This window comes from Phoenix dactylifera, chromosome 3 (assembly GCF_051530095.1).
Source record: "Phoenix dactylifera cultivar Ajwa chromosome 3, Ajwa_hap1_PhDact_Kaust_v1.1, whole genome shotgun sequence".
Classification (NCBI taxonomy): Eukaryota; Viridiplantae; Streptophyta; class Magnoliopsida; order Arecales; family Arecaceae; genus Phoenix; species Phoenix dactylifera.
In genome coordinates, this window is record NC_143192.1 from 8,886,154 (window position 1) to 8,907,958 (window position 21,805).

Sequence of the window (21,805 nt, forward strand, 5' to 3'; positions counted from 1 at the left end):
ATGATAGAGGTTAATTATATATCCGTTCTTGAGGTTATATTAGAGATCAAAATAGGTCGGACATCCGAAAACCCTAAATCTATGCATAACTTTGCAATCGGTGCACAAAGGGAAGAGAAACAAGTCGTGAAGCCACCCATCATAATAATTAATAATTTCAGTTACTCTCCTGCAACCCACTGGCATTAATATTGTGTGGTTCTGAGGAGAGATCCCACACAAACTCTCAACCATTAAATTATGCTGAAAAGTTTTCAGCATTTGGATCGATACACCCAGTTTCTTCTTTTCCTTGCTAGCGTCAGCCACATCTGATAGTGGACATCAACATACATATGATATCATTGCTTGTGGGGCAACGTATTATATACCTGAATCTCCCCAGATCCAAGAAGAATCCGAAGACAAATGGAAAACTCCTAGCAACCAGGTTTTTATATCTCATTCAAGAGATGACAAAAGAAGCCTGACCCAACCCAGCTATATATGAGAGGATTCCACAAGGGATGGACCAACTTAATTCTTCTCCAACAAGTGCATGCTAAAAGTTCCTGTCTAACCTTTAGACCAGTATGGCATGCACGAAAGAGAGAGGCAATTAAGGTGACGGACAAAGAAAGGAGTTCCAGGATGGTGTAAAGGAAAGTGGGACACACCATTGCATCAAAAGTTAGTGAGAGTTCGAGCTGGTCCAGGAGCATATATACCGTGGGAGTGAAGCTGGCGTACGTAAGGTGTTTTCGAGTCAGAGGCCATTGGCCGAGTCAGGTCACATCGCATGCTGATGCTGCGAGGAAAGCCCTGCCTCAGGTTCAAGGGACACAGTGGGCTGTGACTCTGGCCTGTATGTTTCCACTCCCATGGCTGCCTTTGAACAATCGCCATGGTGTTTTGCTGGAGAAGGTTTTCATGTAGTATTGCAGCATGAGATTGATTTGTGATAATTGTCGGTATTTATCACAACCCAAGATTCCATCCAAAAGGGCTAGCTAGAAGGTATTATTTAGGTTCTTTAGCCCTGAATAAGTATTCGAGATCTGCCCGGTGCATAATTGATGTAGGAGAATTCTCACCTACTCTTCCGTTTAAGCTTTGGCATCTCGCTAGGTTAAGAGTTCAAATCCATTCAAATCTAATCACAAGTGTTATGATCAGCTCATGATCAGCTCCAATGAGTCTGTGTCTTCTAGTCCATATGGACTATGAGACAGGTCCGTTCCGATACTATTTGCCATAACCCAAGACCTCACCCAAAAAAGATAATTAGAAGGTATTGTTTGAGTTCTTTGGCTTTGTATAAGTATCCAAGATCTATCCAATACGTAGCTGATGTAGAACTAAATACACGTCCATACGAATCCTCACAATACTATCTTTCATGTTGTAACATTATAGTTTATGATCATCTCTACGTGATTGTGGATGTTTAGCTCTCAAAAACGTCATTTGTATCAATCCTACTAAATACATCATACTTAAATCTCCTTTTAAAGATACAAGAAAAATTAACCCAATAGCAAATTACAGCAAGCGACAATTATTTTCCCCAAGCAAAGAAAGCATGCGCATTTATTGGATCACAAAAAAGACTCTTTACAGAAGCAGGTTCCCATACTCAATGTCCACTGAGGTAGCTGTTATTTTATTGAATCAGAAAGTCTTTTTGTTAGCAGATCCTTATACTCAATATCCACTGATGTTTCCAGTAGTTACACGCATTTGAATCCCTGACAAGGACTTAGCCTTCTAAGGAACACAGTCAAATGAAAGAAAACCTCATAATATTCTCTAGAAAAATTCTTACCAAGGTACACCATCTTGGTACCAGATCTTATACTGATACAATTTTGTTACTATATTAGCATTGTCGGTATGGAGCCGGTTCAGTACATCTAATATTAATATATTTTTTATATCATGTATCGATACCAAATTAGTGCGCAGCGATGCATTTCATCATCAGTGGAGCTGTCATTTGATGGATAAATGCTTAAATACATGGAGGTGGTCTTTTCCCAATGGCAACTCCAGCTATCTTTTGATAAAAACTGCCTAAACGAGAGAAAAACCTTCGTTTGCAAAAGCCCTGGAGGAAACTTACTCGTTTTTCATGCGACTGCAAATCCGTTTGACGTGACACAATGAGCAGTCGGAATACACTGGGAGGCAATCATTTCAAAAGGAGTTAATTCCCTCAACCCAGGTGGGGAGGGATTCAGCTTCCACCTTAACCAGGCATTGTCAAGGGGTCCTCCATGCGAGGTCAGCAGCTGGAGCAAAGAAACGTAAGTTATTTTTTGCCCTTTTTTCCCCAGAGTGAACGATTGATTTCTTCTTCTTTTTGTTCTTCTTCTGCTGCAGAAGGTTGATTTTTTTTTTTTGCCTTTTTGTTCCCAAAGAAAAGATTGATTTCTTCTCCTCCTCCTCCTTCTGCTGAAGATTGAATTTTATTTGATTTTTGCTTTTTTCCCCTAAGGGAAAGATTTATTTTTTTTTTTCTTCTTCTTCCTCTACTAAAGGTTGATTCTTTTTTGTGTGTTTTGCCTTTTTTTTTTTTTGCCCAAGAAAAAAAATTGATTTCTTCTTCTTCTTTTAGTGATGTTGCTGCTGCTAAAAGGTAATTATTTTTTATTTTTTGCCTTTTTTTTCTCTAAGGAAAAATTGATTTTTTTTTTGCTAGAAACGAAAGTATCATAACTAACGTGTACGAATACAACCAAGAAAATAAAAAAGCAATACATCTCGAAGAGCACTACTTCGCCTGGATGGCCAACCCATCACGAACCATGGCCCGAATATCTCTCAGCAGGGGGTGGTAGTCGCTGACCCCCATGAAGTCCGCAGAATCCACCCAATGATCGTCGCGGAGTCGCCCTCTAAGAGGACCATCCTCGCCTGCAGAGCATGCCGCACATAGCAAAGACCAGCCCAAGCAACTCTCAACTCAACCTCGGGTACCGAGATATCAAATATCTGGCAACTCCTAGCGGCAATCACCCTAGAGTCTGGGCCTCTAACCACAAAGCCCGCACTTCCCCTCATGCCGCCTTGCAGGACGCAACCGTCAAAGTTAACCTTGAGGAAACTCCGGGGTGGAGGTTCTTAGGTGAAAAACACCATATGGGGCGCTCTACAAGCAGAGGTAGAGCCCCATATGTCTCAAGCTATTAAATGTCTAACCCAATGGTCTGCCTGAGAGACCTCCACTGCTAGCAGCCTCGCCTGCTCCACCCCCACCCCCGAAGGGAGGCTCGTCTCCCCGAACGTCCACACGTTCCTCGCAAGCCATATCTGGTAGGCAGTATAGGTCGCCCTCACCGCCTCCGGTCTAGACTGTGGGGCCCCTACCAAACATCCTAGTACTTGCAAAAATGACGCCACATGACACCAAAACTCTACAGGGAACCCTGCTCGCCTCCAGATCCTCCTAGCCTGGTGGCACTGAAAAATAGCATGATCTAGCGACTCATCTGACAAACACTCAGGGCACTGGGGGTGGATACCCATATCCCTCTCAAACAGTAGAAGTCTCATCGGTAGTCGACCCCAAGTGACCTTCCAAAGGAATAAGGCCATCCTGGGGTGCAACCCAAACCACCAAGTCTAGCTGAAGTCCACCGCTCGCTGCTCACCACCCTGGGCGATGTCGCAAACGTCAACCACCCTAAATGTAGATTTGCAGGACATGCTCCAAACTCCGACATCCGGGTAAGGGTGCTCCGAAACTGGGGTTGACCGAATCCGCTCTGCAAGCGGCTCACCGAATAGCTGTCCGATCTAGTAGGTATCCCACCCTCCTCTACCGGAAAGAAACAGGTTACACACCTAGAGTCCCTCTTCAACCTCAACACTGATTAGGGTTGGCCAGCGCCTCAACGGGAGCTCGTCCACCCAGGCATCCTCCACCGCGTCCACTCTTTGGCCATCACCTATCAGCCACCTGCATCTCAACATGACCATGGGTACATACCTACATATCTCGCTCCAAATTTATGATGCTCTCCACCCCCCAACTGGAGTCACACTACTCCCAATAGGGCCATACCGGGCGACCATAGTCAGACTCCAAAAACACTGCGGCTCCAAGATGACCCTAGCTTCATGCCGATCAATCAACGCCTCCCTTCTAGTCAGCAGAGACTGGATACCCAGTCCCCCTGCCCTAGTCGATTAGCATTCTGATTCCTAATCCACAAGGTGCACCTCGCGGCCGCCGCCCTGTGTTCCCTAAATGAAATTCCGAGCAAACCTCTCAATACTCTTCAACACCGTCTTTGGGACCACGGTGTTGGACATCAGATAGACTGGCATGGAACACAACACAGACCTAACCAGGGTCACCCTACCCATCATGAAAAGTGATGCCACCCTCCAACCCTCCAACCTCTACCGCACCCGGTGCACTATATCCTGACAGTCCGAGACTCGCAACCTCCTTTTAGTGATAGGGACTCCCAGGTAACTCCACGGCCCATCATGCTCCCTCATGCCAAGCAACCTCCTGATCTCCTGTCGCACCCGCAACTCAGTCTTCGGGCTAAACATGATGGTCGACTTCTAGAAGTTCACCCTCTGGCCCGATGCCGAGCAGTAGTCCACTAAGACACTCCGAAGAACCCCTGGCCCGATTCTTCTTTTACTTCTTTCTTTTCAAAGCAAAAGATTGACTAACTTCTCACAAACGCCTTTTATGTTATCTTATAGAGTGATAGTTTGTAATTCTCATTGAACCCTATATGCTTTGACTGCTCGATTGGGCTCATATATTTGGAGAGCTTGGCCATAAACATGTTCAACTATTTATCAGTAATTTTGTTAGGAATACTTGAGTTATGTCGAGGTCTAGTTGGCATGATTGAGATGGGTCCTGAAATATTTTCTCTAGTTGAACCTGAATAGAAATAGAAAGCTAGTAGTTAAACCGCTAGATAGCCTACCACAATGAGTCTAATACTTTGTATTGATGCTTAGCAGACCATCTGATCGTCTAGCATCAAGATCGACGACAAAATAATTTGCTGCATTGATGCTTTTGTGCATCAAGATCGATGACGAAATAATCTGATTGTCTATACAATTTTGCAGCTTACACTACCACCATGAGGAGTTCTTATCACATGCTATAGATGCACACTAACCTATCATCTGATTAGATTTAGATCAACTCCTTCATTGAAGCCAACTTATATCTCTAACTTTGTGGGACGCTATTGTTGTGGTCTTAGATCTTAATTTGCAACTATCCCACTTATCATCTATAGTACCATACAACAAGAATTCTCGTAATCTTTCCTTCCACATTTTCTTGCCTTTTATTTTCTATCCCCGCAAGATCGAGTATCTCTAAAGGCCTGTTTGAATTTGTCTATAAGATTTGGCCAAAAATTCTGTAGAATTTGTGGATTGGACTAGTATAACCAGTAGGATTAACTTTTGCTTGCATTGTATCATTTGGTCTACGTACCGGAACTGATAACATTCGAGATTATGCAGGATTATACACGAAAGATCCTTTTTTGGCTCTCTCTTCAACCCTATATCTCTTATCCCTAGGGGGTCTTCCTCCACTAGCGGGTTTTTTAGGGTGTGGATGGCAGGCAGGCCTATATTTCTTGGTTTCAATAGGACTCCTTATGCCTGTGAGAATGGGCTGAAAAAAGTTTAATTAATATGGACAGAGCTGAGCCTTATATTTTGTAATCCTAGAAATTCTATTTCCAATTCTAAGATTCCAATAGGGTTATGTTAAGAGACCCTCAGTAGGATTATTAACTCTGAGGTTGAAGTTTCAAGCTCTTCCATGACATATTTATTGGTATTCAGATAAATTTCATTTTACTAAAAATTGAACAAAACAAATGCTTCACATGGTACAACCTACTTAGAGCTGAAATAGAACTTAAAGTCTCTATTATTTGGGTTGGGCCAAGCCATGGACAATATGAGCATACCTTGAATATTGGCTAGAAATAGGTTGCCCATATCCCTAATCTTACATCGACCTGGATAATTTTTTTTGGATCATGACCTATTGAATATGTAAAATTCTAGGTTAAAACTCAGGCCATTTCCAAGCGTACATGAATTCACAAGTTTTTAGTAACCTAAATTTAAATAATCCTTCCTGTCCTTCAATTTCCATTTTTCAGCTAGAGTTTATTTCTCATTCCAACATAAATTAAGTTAAAGATAAGAAGACTACAAATCTACAATATGAAAGGTCTCATGCCTATCCTGCATGATGGCTTTAAATATCACATTTTACATCAAAACCAAATGCAAGGTTTGATGGCATGATGCATGTAAACTTTCAACCCTAGGCGCATCGTGTTTAAAATAGGTTATTTATTGGTCCGCCCATCAAACTAGAAAGATTCCAACATTAACCTAGCTCGACCTCAAACCATAGACCCACCACTTGTCCTAAACTCTCTTTATTTTGCCAATATAGCTTGCGTGAGTTTAGGGTGGTGGTCAGATCAGGTTCAAACATAGAGCCGATCATAGGCCATCAAGCTTGCCTAGACCATCAGGTTCAGACCTAAAGCCGATCATAGGTCGTCAAGCTTGCCTAGACCTCCTAGCCCAGCCTAAAATTTGGTAAGCTTGGACACTAAGAATAGGCCGAGTTTGGAAAAAATAAAAATTGACACTACCTGGGCCAAAATAATTATATATTTTAATATACACATATTTTATATATTTGTTATATTAATTAATTAATATTATAATAATAAAATTTTTATACTCTATGTTAATGAATATATCAATATCGGATGTGTTAGGCGGATCTGGTATTGACGTGTTAGGATTGGGCCGGGTTTGGACTAAAAAGAGAGGCCCAATATGGGCCTGGATCGAGCCTGGGCGTAAACATTGGGCCTGATTTATACTACAAATCTCGGCCCGATATTTGAAGGTGAGGCCACAATGAGTTAAACAGGCGATCTAACAACCGGCTGAAACAAGTTAAACGTGTTAAGGATTACATTACGGGGAGCGAGTTCTCCACGCGCAGTCCCACCCCGCTCCCTCTCTCCATCTCTCTCTCTCTCTCCCCCAAATCCAAGATCGCTAGGTCTAGCGTGCCTCGATTGATCCCTGAAACCCTCTTCGCCATATCTCCTTCCCCCCATGGCCACCACCGTCCTCGATTCGCTGACGGTTCCCCGTCCTCGTCGCGGTTTCCCGCCGGCTTCCGCGCCGAGGGGGGCGGCGCAGGCGGCGGCGGCGGCGGCGGCGGCGGCGGCTTTCTCTCCTCTCGGCCGCCGAGGAGCGGGTATTCTGCCGGAATTCAAGGGCCTGAGGATCGCAGCGCATCCTCTGAATGCAGCGGCCTCAACAAATCGGGCGTCGGGATCGAGGGTGGTTCGCCGGCGAGCCGTGGTTTGCGAGGCTCAGGAGACGACGATCCAAGGTAGTTCTCTTCCTTTTCTTTTTTAAATTTCCCCTGTCTTTTCCTTGATATTAATACTGCATTTCTTGAAAAATATTTTTGTACTGGCTGATGAAATTGAGGGCTATAGACGTTAATTTTGAAACCGTTGCGGTGGATATTAAGTTATGATCTTTTTTTTTTGTTATTTGTTTTTGTTACAGGATGTAATCTGGTTTTCTTGATATCCTGATGATAAAGAATTTAGGTTTAGATGCAACCTGAGAAGATAGTATATGTTCTACATTGTTAAACCCAGTAAAGTGATCGCTCTATTTTTCTTTTTATTAAGATGCTGGGACGTGTTTTGTTATTATGGCTTCCTTGAGGTTTTTCTCAACAAGCATCATGTAGTTGTTCTAATCTCTTTTGATTTGGGAATAAATGGCGAAATCGGTGAATTTGGAGCTCAACTATCCCAGGAACTTGGGTCTGTTGCCAATGCACCGTCTTGGAGTGATGATGAAGCTTATAGATGGACACTTTTTTTTAAGGGAAGATACTGATTAATGTATACTTCCTGGATTGTAGAAGAAGTATTACGGTATAATACATTTAAATAATTGCAGAAGAAGTATAACGATATAAGACATTTAAATAATTAAATTATATGAATCATGAATTTATTAATAGATATTAAATTATTAATAAGTATAACTTTTTGGAAAAAAAGATCCATACCTTTATCTGAACTGGAAATATTTTTGAGTATAGTAATGGAACCTAGCACTTTTCAAACTTGATTCAAGCCCTCAAGCTTGTATTGCGTTTAGATTGGAATCAATTACCTTATATTATAAGAGATTCTCATCAAAATAGAATCATCCTTATATATCATGCTTTTAATTTTTAAAAATACTCTTGATGATATATTTTCTCATTTCTAAAGCTGATTCACTTCTCAATTATTATAAATTATGGAAATTATGACATAAGAAATAATCACATGATTGCATGAGAGAAGATATATAAGCTGATAGTGGTTGACATGAGCTCAAGTTCCACCATTAGTGCTTGATAACACCAGGTCTGTGTTTGGTCTTGGGTAGCTAACTGAGGGGTGGTTAAAGTTAAGTATTGGTAACCACCACTTAACCAACTAACCATAGGGCTGGTTGTAGTGCTGTTTGACTGCTACTCAGTCAATTACACTTCCTGTTGAGATGGTAAAAATGGTGTTTGGTTGAAAATGGCTAAGGACTTCACCATCGCATGACTATGCACTGAATGCCCAATATAACCTTGCTCACCATATTATTTTATTAGCCAAAATTTATCAAAATAATCAATATTACATGATTGCAAACTGACATGAATAGGTAACATTTGCTGATTGGCCTTCAATTTTTTCCCACAAGATATTATATGTAGCATATTAGACATTGCATATGGATAGGCTTGCACATGGAAATGTTCAATGTATTCATGGCTTAGTTGTGAAAGTCATCACTGGGATCCATGCGCACAAGGATGCATAATCATTCCAAAAATGGATCTATACTAACCATTATATCATCATTGCCACTCTTATCCATGAAAACATTCTTGCAATGCAAAGAACATAATGTAGTATGAAGAAGAAAGGAACACTAACTAAGCAAGCTTGCGCTCTGGGTAGCGATGCTTTAATTTTCGTGCGGTTACTGGGTACATTTGTCAAGCAGGTGGTGGGTAACTGGAATGGCTGATTGTAGCGCACGGTCGGCAAAGGGGTCCTTCGGCCGTGAGGACCGGCCAAACTAGGAGAAGGGTGTGGACAATCGGACGTGGTTCAGTGTGGTGCAGGGCATTCCTCGGCAACCGACGTGGATGAACTACTAGATCTCTGAGGAGGAGATCGAAAACCTCTAACGATACTTCGTGGAGGTTTTAGAGTTACTGGAGGAGCGAGTAGAAGCAGTGAGGCAAGCGTGGGAGACGACGACGGTCATCACTTGAAGCCTCAGCCAGAGGGTTCCCATTGAATGGATCGCCCGGGATCTCATGACTCAGGGGAAGTTGGAGTACGAGATGGAGACCTTTCTGATGGCGGAGGACCACAACGTCTTCCGTCTTCGATGCGAGGATGGACAGAATGCGGCTCTAACCAGTGGACAGTGGGTAGTAGTCGGGCAACCGCTGGCGATGGAACCGTGGGCGTTTGATTTCATTCCCGACGTGGACAAGGTGAAGAGGTCGGCAGTTTGGGTCTGGCTTCCTTGTCTCCTGCTGGAATACTGGAAAGAGTCGATCATGGAGATTGCGACGGCGGTGGGCCGACCTCTATCCCTCGACAGTTTCACCGAGCAGCTCTGGAAGCTTGGCTATGCTTGAGTCAAGATCGAGATCCATGCCCTATATCCACTCAAACTAGGGATCTTAATTTGGGGGCGAGCTAGAGTTTTCTTGGAAAGCTTCGTATATGAGAATATTCCAGCCTTCTGCTACCAATGTGGCAGAATCGGCCACATGAAGATTGTAGCTATTTGCCGTCGGTGCCGGCGTTGGGGAAGGAAGGGCGAAGCAGGGTTTCTCCATCTCCAATGATGGTAGAAACAGAGGCGGCTGCCCTAACAGAGGAGGGGTCGAAAACTGAGAGCAGGCTGGTGTTCGGCTCGCGGCTGGGGACGGCCAAAATCCGGCAGCCGAGGGCTACCAGGAGTGGGGTGCGAGTGAGGAAGACGGACAAGTCCACCCCCAAGTCTGCCTCAAGGCCGGGCTTGTCCCAGTCTGGACCGAGTTTCTGGAGGAATAAACTGAGTTCGCCGCTTGATTCCAATGGATGGCAGAAGCCATCCAAGGTAGCTCACCGGCGTTCACCGGAGAAGAAAATTCTTGCCCCTAAATTGGCGCATGGCGAGGTGGGAGCGAGTCAACTCGGTTTTGATCCTGAGTTTGATGTTGAGGCGATCAGAGCCTTGGGCCGAGCGCAAATGAGCGGTGATATGGGGCGGGCCAGTGAGCAGGGCAGTGTGGATGCGGAGATGGTAGAGACATGCTCCGGTGCGGGCCATCTTAAGCGGGCTAGAAGGCTTAAATACTGAGAATGAGTTAATAGATATAAAATGGAATAATATTTTTACACATAATACTTAATATGTATGTGGCAATATCTAATATGCATCCAAATCCGTTTAAAACATATATGTGTACAAATTTTAGCATTTGATTGATACAAAGTGTATTTGATAAATAAAAATGGATACAGATATAGGTATGCTGATATCTGATCCGTTTTCAGCATGGAACCAAAAGCTTGCCTCTTCAATTTTAAGTTGGTTGACTGCAAATTGCCTAAAAATTCAGTTAATTTTTCTACTCACAAAATGAGCACAAAAATCACCAACTCTCTTTGCTAAGGTTCCAGAATTTGTGTATGCACACAGATTGGAACCAAGGACCATTAACCCCATATTGTGCTCCCCACAACATTTTGGTACTTCAGGTATTGGGACTTGTGTCTGCTATCCATTTACAAACAGGACTTATCGATCATTTTCTCCTACAATTTGCTGTAGGTACCTGCCATATGCTCTTGCATCTACCATCTGCCTATTTACTTCCCCTTAATCTGTGCCCCTTCTGTTATTTATTGTTCTACTCTAAATTCTCTGATTTTGATATTTTGTTTCTTGTTCTTCTATTTTCTACTTCATTTCATGCATTATTGATATTTGATGTACACTTGGGTGGATCTAGGTATATGCTCTTAGTTAATATGTAAAGACATGATTAATAAATTTACTTTTCTCTTATATTTTTCATATCTATGGTGGTTTAATTGAAATGTACTTAAGGTGTTAGAGGTTTGCCGATCTTAGGGTGTTTTTAAAGATAGACCCTTAGGGCTTGTTTGGTTTGCGGGAAAAGAAGGGGGGAAAGTGTGGTCAATGGAAAAGTAAAGAGATGCCTATTGTTTGGTTGGAGTTTTCAAAGGAGAGAGATGGAAAAATTGTATTTTTGTGGGAATATGATTTCCACGTTTCATGGAAAAGTCTTTCCCATGAGAACATGGAAAAGTTACTTTTCCGTGATCCGAAAATCGAAACATTTTTATTTTTTTTCAAAAAGGCCCTTTAGCTATCAAGGATCCTTATTTGATCCAAAGCATTAAAGATCTAATTTTTATTAAGGTATAATCGGAATTACACAAAACTTTTATAGGAAAGTGGATGGTCAACCAAACATAAGCACTCTGAAAATCTGTCACTTTTCCATGGTCAACCAAACATGCCAAAAGTACTTTTTCAGGCATCCTCTTTTCAGAAATCTGCTTCTCAGGAATCATATTCCTATGAGAGAAAATGCTTCCCACGAACCAAACGAGCCCTTAGAGTTTGTTGGAAGCAAAGGAGTCACAAATGAAATAACCTTAAGCAAAATATGAATATGCATGATCATCTCATGAAATCTATAATTGCAAAATCTAATCTCTCTTCAAAGCATGCCTCTTCTCATTCTTCAGAGGTTCTTTCTGATCCAATATGTAAACATCATGCATTCATTTTATAGGCTGGCTACCTATATTTGCTATTCATGTTCGCAAGCATTAGGTAGCTAAACAGAGATAAGAGGCGTAACTTGCATATATGTAATATCTTCTTCTTAAATTTAAAATTGCATTCATTGGAGTAGTCGCACAGCCCTCCTATAACATTCTTCATCGATTTTGTGACCATTGTTCAGCTGTAAGCCCGTTATAACAGCCACCATAGTTTGGGAAATGAGTGGCAGTAGTTTACATTTTCACTGTTTATCTTATAAAAATATCTTTTTTTATTTAAATCTCCATGTAAATTCAGGAGAATAAAAGGTGAACGATAGCATAATCAAATAACATCATTATGTACCTTTCTTTTTTGTTATATCCAATTATAGTCAGTAAAAATGGTTGTTATCTTAAGATAATTAGGGCTGGAAGTGGGCCGGGCCGGGCCGGGCCAAACCCCTACCCAAGCCCGGCCCGAAATTTTTTTCCGGGCTTCGGGCCGGGCTGGGGCCCGAACAATTTTAAAGGAACGAGGCCCGAGCCTGGCCCGAGCCCGGCCCGAGCCCGTTTGGGCCAGCCCGATGACGAGCCCGGCCCGATCCCATACTGCTTTCAAAAACCTGATTGCAAGCCTCAATTTATCAGCATTGCACTGGCACTTTCCACAGTGATCATAAAAAATAACAACATAAAACCCTTCATCTGTACTAAAATTAATGGATAGTATGCATCCCTAAACGGAAAAAACAAAAACATGCGAACAAGAACAAAATATCACCTAGAAGGAAACGTAGAAGATTATCAACATGCCTAAAAAAACTAGACTAAATCAATTAGGGAAATAAATGGAAGAACTAAAAAATGTCAAAGTACATGGCTTATCGCCACAGATGGTGGCCTCATATTTTTGGAGGCTGTCTGCTGTGTACGCCAACAAAAGAACAAGTAAAAGAATGTACAATTAATGAAGGAATGGTCAAAGAAACTAAATGCCTCAATGCTCCAAATTTGCATCTTCATTTACTATTTCCATTGCAATGGTGGACCATTCCATTGCTATAACCAGCTTCTTTCCGCTTCAGGTTAATCCTGTTTAACCCCCATACACGTACTGTATGGTCATCACTGGCTGATGCCAACATATGATGATAAATTGGGTGCCAGCTGACACAGTTGATAGCACCAGCATGCCCAGGTAATGCCTGTATGAGATCTCCAGCACCCCGGTGCCATAGATAGACCTGTACATCACTAATGATAGAAGGGGAACAAGTCCTACATCAAGGGACAGGCACACAAATGCAGCCATCTGCAATAAAAAGAAAAAAGAAAAGAGCTTGGACAACAAAAGAAAGTTTATTTTCCATTTTGTCTCTCATTTCAGTCAAGACTATGAAACAAGCCTGATTTATGAACATCCCAAAACCATCAGTATAAAATTCTCTTTTTTTTTGGCAAGTGACAAAAATAGAACAAATCAACAAAAATTATCTGCAAAAGAAATTTACGACCACAAAAGTCATTGGAATTGTGTTAGATCCAAGTAGGATTCCATCAAATATGAGATAGACCAAGTAGGCAATCAGACATATCATTAACAAAATAGCATCTGATGGTTTGAAGATAACTTGCAAAAAAATTCATTCCATGCAACCAACTGCAACGATACAACTGAAACCAAACAAAAGGATTCCATCAAAAACAGGAGGATAAAAAAAATCATCGGCCTGAAGTCGTTGTTCCCTGCACAATATTATATTCATCATATCCATGTAATAGAGAAATAACCATGATCCACATGAAAATACTCCATCAACAAACATACTTGATACTTGATACTTTAGGTATGAACTAGATCTGATGAGGGTATCGTCATTCAGTTCTCCCAAATTGCCCACTCCAGGAGTCCAGGGTGTCGTCATCTACATTCAACGTTACAGAACTCGAGCAATTTGCAACTGTTAACAGTTAACACACAAATCAATCATAAATGTTTAAATTATAAGTACAATAAGCAAATAAAAAATATTAGATAAATTTAAAAGATTTATATACCTTCATCATATTGTTCACGAAGCCAATCTTGGGTACACACTAAGGCTTCTGCAGTAGAAGGGCTCAAAGAGCTTCGATACTGATCCACAACTCTACCACCAGTGCTGAATGCTGACTCAGATGAAACAGTGGAGACTGGAATAGCTAGAACATCTCGAGCTATTCTTGATAGTATAGGATAGACTGCTGCATTGCTCTTTCACCAAGCCAAGATGTCAAACTCCTTATTCTCCAAATCAGGAAGTACATCATCATCCAAATAACTATCCAACTCGGATCTCTTAGGGCGTTTTGAAGAACTCTGACTTCTAAATTGAGCAAAATCCATACCAAATTTTTTTTGGAAGAAATTGAACTTATATCACCTTGTCCACCAAAATTAGATGTTCGCTCACTTGAACTCATAAAGGGATGCATTCTTGTTGCATCTACATACTCATTATACAATTTAAAAAGACAAGCACGGATATCATCAATCTTTTTTTTGCACTCCTCCAACTCAAATGCCTTTTGATAACAAAACTCTACAAATATCAACTTTGATCTGGGATCCAAAATAGAAGCAATTACCAACAAATTATTGCACTGAGACCAATATTTGTTAAACTTCTTTAGCATCTCATTTGTTAATTGCTTCACTGTTTCATCAGTATCGATACTTTCATCCATCAACAAAGCCCTAATTCTCCAAACTTCTTTTAGGTATAAATTGGATGTGGGATACTTACAACCAGAAAATACTTTAGTAGCATCAAGAAAGGCTTCTAAAAATTTAAGAATTATAGAAGCCTTTTTCCATTCATCATTGGTGGGGCATACACATGAATGCTCAGTTGCATATCTAATAAGAGCATCTTTATAACCAAGTGCATCATGCAACATTTCATAAGTAGAATTTCATCTTGTAGGAACATCCAAAGTGAGTCCTTTTCTAGCAGGAAGTCTCATATGCTGTAGAATTTCATTAAATGCTTGCATTCGAGATGGGGATGCAGAGACATATCTAACAATTTCTCTTATACATTCAATAGCTTCATGAATGATTTTCATTCCATCCTGAACCATAATATTTAATATATGTGCACAACATCTAATATGACTGTACTCCCCACTAAACAACATTGAATAACAAAAGTGATCTCGGAGCCTTCTCATTACAGCATCATTTGTGCTGCAATTATCCAAAGTAATAGCACATATTTTACAATCCAATTTTCATTCAATAAGATATTTTTTTACAGCATCTTCAATTGCAAAGCTGGTGTGAGGGTATGGAAGTTTCTTGAAACTAATAATCTTCTTATGCAGAGTAAAATCAGAATCAATATAATGTGCTGTGAAAGAAATGTAACCAATTTTCTGATTTGATGTCCAAATATCAGTAGTGAAACTAACCCGAGAACTTAGGTTCTTGAATACATCATGCAATTTTTTCCTCTCTTCTTGATACAAAGCCATACAATCATGTTTTACAGGCTTACAACCCATAATTTTGAATAATGGCTGAAGAGATCTCATAAAATTCAGAAAAATAGTGTGCTCAACAATACGAAATGGAAGCTCAGCACATATGATAAATTTTGCAAGAATTTTTCTACTCTCTTCTTGATTGAATTTGAAACACTTTATCAGATCTTTTGAACTTGGTAGTAAGAGCAACTGATTAGTCGGATTCTTTTGATACTTCTTGCAAACATTTTCAAGATGGCGTTTTAGATGACTCGTTCCTCCTTTAGTGCTCCCACTTAAAACTTTTTTACAATATTTGCACTTAGCTATTGACCCTTCAGAATTTTTTTCCTCGATAAAGTGATTTCATACCCAAGATCTTTTTCTAGAAGAATTGTCACAAACATTTTCAGCAGTATCTTCATTTCTATCATCCTCATTCCTTAAATCTTCAACAGTCTCATTTTCACCCACTTTAGAATGAGACATTAGTAAAAATAATCTGCCCAAATAAAAAAATAAAAATCTTCAATCATCCAACTATGTTCCTATACTGCAAAATGTAGAGGAAGCCAAGCTTCCTTTTAAAAAGGTACTCAAGGGATGCACTCAATACAGGCAAATAGGCAATAAGCATGATAAACTGATAAAGTAAAGAAAAGCATAATGCAGTCACAACTCAAATGTAAAACATCCATAAGTGCATTTGTGCAGCCAATATTGAAGATAATACTTTGACAATGCAAGGAATACCAAAACTAATAAACAGCAATAGGAATACCAAAACTAAACATCCATAAGAATAACCCTAAACAGCAATAGGAATACCAAAACTAATAAAGATAATATTTTGACAATGCAAGGAAATTTTGAGTCGCAATAAAAAAACACCCCTGTTCTTCATAGAGTAGATTTTGAATATTCTACATGAAAAGTGCACCCATCTGCCAATAAACTCAATCAATTTAGCAATTGCAATAGCATATCCAGTAGATTTTTAAATAAAAAAGCAACAGCAGTGAGTTCTTCTTTCAATAAACTGCATCAAGTGTTCATTACATCTCCTTCAGACATATCCAAATGTTTAGCTTTTTTTTTTCTGAGAGAGAATACCAAAAGTTTTGTACGAGTGACAGAAGAACAAGAAGGAGAAAACCTGGAAAGTTCAGTCTAACAAAAAACCAAGTTCAGTCCCCTTCCAAGTTCCAAGTGTTCGACAGTCCAAAAATGACACCCACATCTTCTCATTTCTCAACACATCAACACTGTACTGGAAAAAGGGAGGATCAGGGCTTGGAACTGCTGCTGGTTTTGTGGCACTCTGTGGCCTGTGGGTGGATTAAGGCATTCGGCAGACTGGCCCGCGTCGGGCGACCGGCCGAAGTGTAATCAACCCAGCGAGCGGCGACGAGCCGACAAGAAGCGGAGAAACCCTAGCTCCATGCCTCCGCCGCTCGTCCGCTCTGCGCCTCGGCAAATCCCAACCAAAAGGAAGAAGATCCCAACCAAAACGAAGAAGATCCCAACCAAAACGAAGAAGATTCATTCGTAAATGTAATCGTACCTCAAAACCTAGCTTCGCCGATGATAGGGTGGTCGGGACTCCTCTTCGCCACTTCGCCGAGCTTGGACGGTCGACGACGACGACGACCAGTCGACGACGACCGGAGAAACCCTAGCTCCAGGGGGACCACGCCTCGTCGCCTCCACCGCTCGTCCGCGACGCGCCGACGCCTCTGCAAATCCCTAATGGCAAGTTGGCAACTCGGGTTACTCGGCCGCGATTCGGGCGCTTTCGGCTGGCCCGCGTCAGGCTGGAAATGGGCCCGGGCTTGGACGGGCCCGGGCCGGGCCAATGAAATACCCGAGCCCGGCCCGAAATAGAAATGGGCTGAATGATGAAGCTCAAGCCCGGCCCGAAATGCAGTGAGCCTAGCCCATAGCCCGGCCCGCGGGCGGCCCGACCCGATGGGCTTCGGGCCGGCCCGAGCCCACTTCCAGCCCTAAAGATAATAGCCAATAATTCCATTGTAACGGTAAATGTTGGTTTGAGGCTCTAACAGTAAAAAAGTTGGTTTGGATTTTTTTTTTTTTTTTTGGGGGGGGGGTGTGGCGGGGTTGTTATTAGGGTGAAACATTAGGTTCTAAATTAGGAAAATTGTTGTCTTCTTGATGCTATCCTTTTGGGGGATCAAGAAGCTTGATCAAGTCCCTTTGCATGCATAAGCTGCCACATGTAAGTGAATGCAAATTTTTTGAAAAAAGCATAGGATAAATTATTTTAAGTTTTTCAAATTTTTAATAATTGCATTTAAATCAGCCTAGATTTATGGAATTATACAGTTTCATTCTAGTTGGTGCAATATTTCTCTCATTAATCATCATTATCATCACTGAAGCCTTTCCCAGTGAAAATGAGGTACTTATAGACTACAACTTTAATTTCAGAAGCTTCCTTCAAAGATTAACCAGATTTGCATGTTCAACTATGAACCTAATGTGAAATTCTCATGAAATTGTTGTCAAATCTGTAGAGAGGGAGAGCTACTTTATTGGTTGCAGTTAAGCTCATGGAACCAAGAAGCGATCCTTTATGTTCTTTTCTTCCTTGCTTCTATTGTTTTATTTTACAAGCATGGGTGGAGCCAGTGCGCTAGGATGGCACTCTCTTCCCTTGTGAACTCCCAAGATCTCATTGCTATATGTCTAGATATGATTTTAATCCAGCCAGCATACAGTAAACTGCTTCACCGCCAACCTGCACCCCGAGTTAGTATACCTTTTTTTATTTGTTAAATCTTTTTGGCTGGTCTTTGTCTTCGCGGAACCCAATTAGTTATGACACTACATAAATTTCCTTTGTAATGGTCCAATGGCTGCTAGATTTGAAAGGAAGTTTCGCTTTCCTCCTAATATGGGCCTTCTCATCTAGTATTTATTTATTTTTTTTAAAACTACTAGATTGTGAAGTCATATGTAATCTATAAATTATTGGCCTCTCTGCAATTTAATTGCATTTATGTATTCCTCTCCGTGGAATTCATGTTTTTTTACCAATCTAATCAGATTTTTGTACATGTCTTGAGCTACTCACCAATCCAAAGACCGATCATGACTCATGGTGCAAGAGGGTTATTTTTATGTTTATATTGGGATTGAAGTTTAAAGAATAAGAAGAATAGATGATGGTGAAAATGACGAAGCTTAAAAAATTGCAAACAACACATTGAAATAAGAGGAAGTTATTCCTCTGCGCACATTCATTTTGCAATGTTTGAAGTCTGCACCCTCCTATATCTTCTATATGTACAAAGCCCATCTTTTTTTGTTATATATTACATCCTTTTAATATCTAGCTTTTTCTTCCTATGGACGATTGAGACATGATCTGTACAATGCTTTATTTTGAAAAAGATTATAACTAATGACGCTACACAGTCGAGATAGACTACTAATTGCAAACAATATATTTAAACAAATTTCTAGATACATATCAAACACTATAAAATTTAAAATGTGGGATATGCATTCAAGTGATATCATTCTGCCCTAGAAATTCCTGCACACACTGCATCAATCTTTTAGCACAATAACAGTTTGATGATGATCAAAGTAGATTGGAATGGATTTATGATAAAATTTGGACATACTTCACTGGAGTGTTTGTTCTGATAGGCTTCTGATAAGTTGATTTGCAAATATTAAATCAATGCTCTGCCTGTTCTTCCTTTTGTTAAACAGTCCATAGATTGTGAAAGATAAATCTGAATAGGCTATTTGTGATATAATTTTGCATAGTTGTGATGCATGGATTCTCTTTCAATGTACGCCTATTTAACCAAGCACTTTTGTTTTTCTCAAAAAAATAAAATTAAGCACCTTGTGTTATCCTACTACAGTTCCAGATGTGACTAAAACTACATGGCAGTCACTTGTCATGGAGTGTGATATTCCAGTGCTTGTGGAGTTTTGGGCTTCATGGTGCGGACCCTGCCGAATGATTGATCCTGTGATTGGCAAACTGTCAAAGGCCTATGAAGGAAAGCTGAAATGCTACAAGCTCAACACTGATGAAAACCCTGACATAGCGACCCAGTATGGGATTCGAAGTATCCCGACTATGATGATATTTCAGAACGGTGAGAAGAAAGATGCAGTGATTGGGGCAGTTCCAGAAAGTACTTTAATTATGTGCATCGAGAAATTCATAGTGAGGTAAATTTGTTCATTTTCAAGAACTGAAGGGCTTCAATCAATTATTTGGAGCTAGCTAGTAGTGTTGTTTACTCTTTCCGCTGTGTTGTTGTAGCTCTATGTATATAGGTATGAAGATTAAAATTGGGGTCTTATCTTACCATGTCAACAGTTAAAATTGATGGCAAGAAGTATTACTTGTAATGAAAATTGATGGGACTCTGTAGACAATTCACAATTTTCTTATTCCATTCTACAATGTTGTTTGCCTCTTTTACTGCCATACATCATGATGAAGACTCTTCTTCTAGGTCCTTGCTTTGCAGATGGACAATAGAAGATGCTATATTATAGAATTGTGCAGAACATAAAAGTCTATAACTGATTAATAAAAAATGTATGATTCTTCTAAATTTCCTAATGAATCTTAAACTTCATTTCAGGTGATGAAACCTACTATAGTTACTAGTGTTTTATCAGATCTCTCGTCGAAACTCTATGGCATCTGCATTGACACTATAGAAAAAGACAGCCTGGTGCATGAGGCTCCTGATATTGTAGGTCTAGAGATGGTCAGATGTATGCAACATACGTTTTAGAGAGGTTTCAATATTTTGAATCCGTAATTCCATATCATAATAGAGCAACCTTACCATTGTGCTAAGGTTAATTGTCATCTGCATTGACACTATAAGGAGCAATAATTTTGTGAACTGTTATTGTTCATTACAGGTATAGAAGCCTAATCGAGAAAGTTGTGCTACTGAGCACCGAAAAACTTTTGGTTTCAAAATAAGATTATTCAAGTTGTGTTTGTTGCAAGTATGGGACACAGACATGATCCAATATTTTAATCCATCATGTTTAAACATGTTGTAATAGCTCTATTAAAAAAAAAAGCTTTTTCTAACCTCATTACTGTATCGACAAAAGTAAATTTTGGGTGTCGCAAGTTACTATCGGTAATAAGGCATGCTTATGTAAGTTTATTCACTGCAATGATTAGTCTAACCTGTTTTCTTTGCACTTAATACATCATAAGTTGGATGTTTCTTCATGAAAGGAAAAATCTTCAACTCGATTTCTTGTTTATTTCCAATGAATAGATAAATAAGGATAACTTGTTTTAGGATCATTCGTTGGGACAAGTATGCAGATATATGATGATAATTCAGGCCTTTGCTTTCTCCTGTCAATCCGTCACATAAAGTTGCAATCTTCGATCATGTTGTTTGATAATGGTTGGTTTCTGCATCCTCTTTAGGTGTTGCCAACGTATTATAAGGTCTTAATTTACTTAAAGCTAGAAAGTGCCAAATCTTCAATGATGTCTATAAATTTTCTAATGTTTTAAGTACAAGAAAGGAAAAGATGAATCCACATCCTTTAAAAGCAAGAAAAAACTGTTTACAAAAAAAGGTTGAGTGATAACAAAATTTTAAGATTCGATCATCAATCTCAAGGAATAGGTAGTCTTGAAACTTTAAAGATTGTACAGAAATTATTCTCCTGTAAATTTAAGATACTGACATATCATAAGTAGGCAATTTGTACTTAGGGAAGCTCTGCAGCTCTTATAATTGTACATGAACAATCCTCATGCCAAGTATTGGCACAATTCATAAATTTATTACCTGATGGGGGAAAAAATAGACCATCCCACAAATACAATTAAGGTATCCAGGCCGCCGAGCACAGAAGGCTGCCGAGCTCAGAAGACTAAGGCTAGAAGGCCGAGCACAGAAGCTGCCGAGCTCATCCAGGCTGCCGAGCTCAGAAGGCTAAGGCCCAGAAGGCCGAGCACAGATCCAGGCCGAGCACAGATCCAGGCTAAGGCCCTGCAGCAGTCTCACTGCACCATGGTTTACTTGCTGGCCACGCCACGACATATTAATCAGGAACCATACCCTGCTACGACTGTCAACGCCTCACCATTCCCAAGAATGTACTGCACTGCGCGCCACAAGCAAGTTCTGGCTACGCGTCATCTTCTCCCATGATGGGAACGGGCCATCTACGGCAACTCATTACTTCACACGCCCACGTCCAATCGCGACGGTAACCCATTAATTCGCCCAGTCACATCACCGGTAACCCTGCCATCCTCCCTATAAAAAGGGAGGCTTCTTCCTCCCAAAAGGAGGCTTCGGACTGGGAAATACAGTCCCTCTCCTTCTCCAAAATTAAGCTCCCCTCTGACTTAA

The 21,805-nt window shown here is 40.5% G+C and overlaps 1 protein-coding gene across 1 annotated transcript; it reads left to right on the plus strand.

Annotated features, from left to right (window-relative positions):
* Nucleotides 1-6,972: 6,972 nt before the first annotated feature.
* Nucleotides 6,973-19,878, plus strand: LOC103712096 (thioredoxin M1, chloroplastic). Its single transcript, XM_008798501.5, has 2 exons — nucleotides 6,973-7,417; nucleotides 19,307-19,878. The coding sequence occupies exons 1-2, from the start codon at nucleotides 7,135-7,137 to the stop codon at nucleotides 19,624-19,626; spliced, it is 603 nt and encodes a 200-aa protein (XP_008796723.5). The 5' UTR covers nucleotides 6,973-7,134; the 3' UTR covers nucleotides 19,627-19,878.
* The last annotated feature ends 1,927 nt before the right edge of the window (nucleotides 19,879-21,805 follow it).

Bases quoted from the DNA above. Each gene is read 5' to 3' on its own strand.
- LOC103712096 (XM_008798501.5), top strand. From the start codon at position 7,135: ATGGCCACCACCGTCCTCGATTCGCTGACGGTTCCCCGTCCTCGTCGC. The intron at 7,418-19,306 runs GTAGTTCTCTTC...ATCCTACTACAG, and splicing joins TCAGGAGACGACGATCCAAG to TTCCAGATGTGACTAAAACT.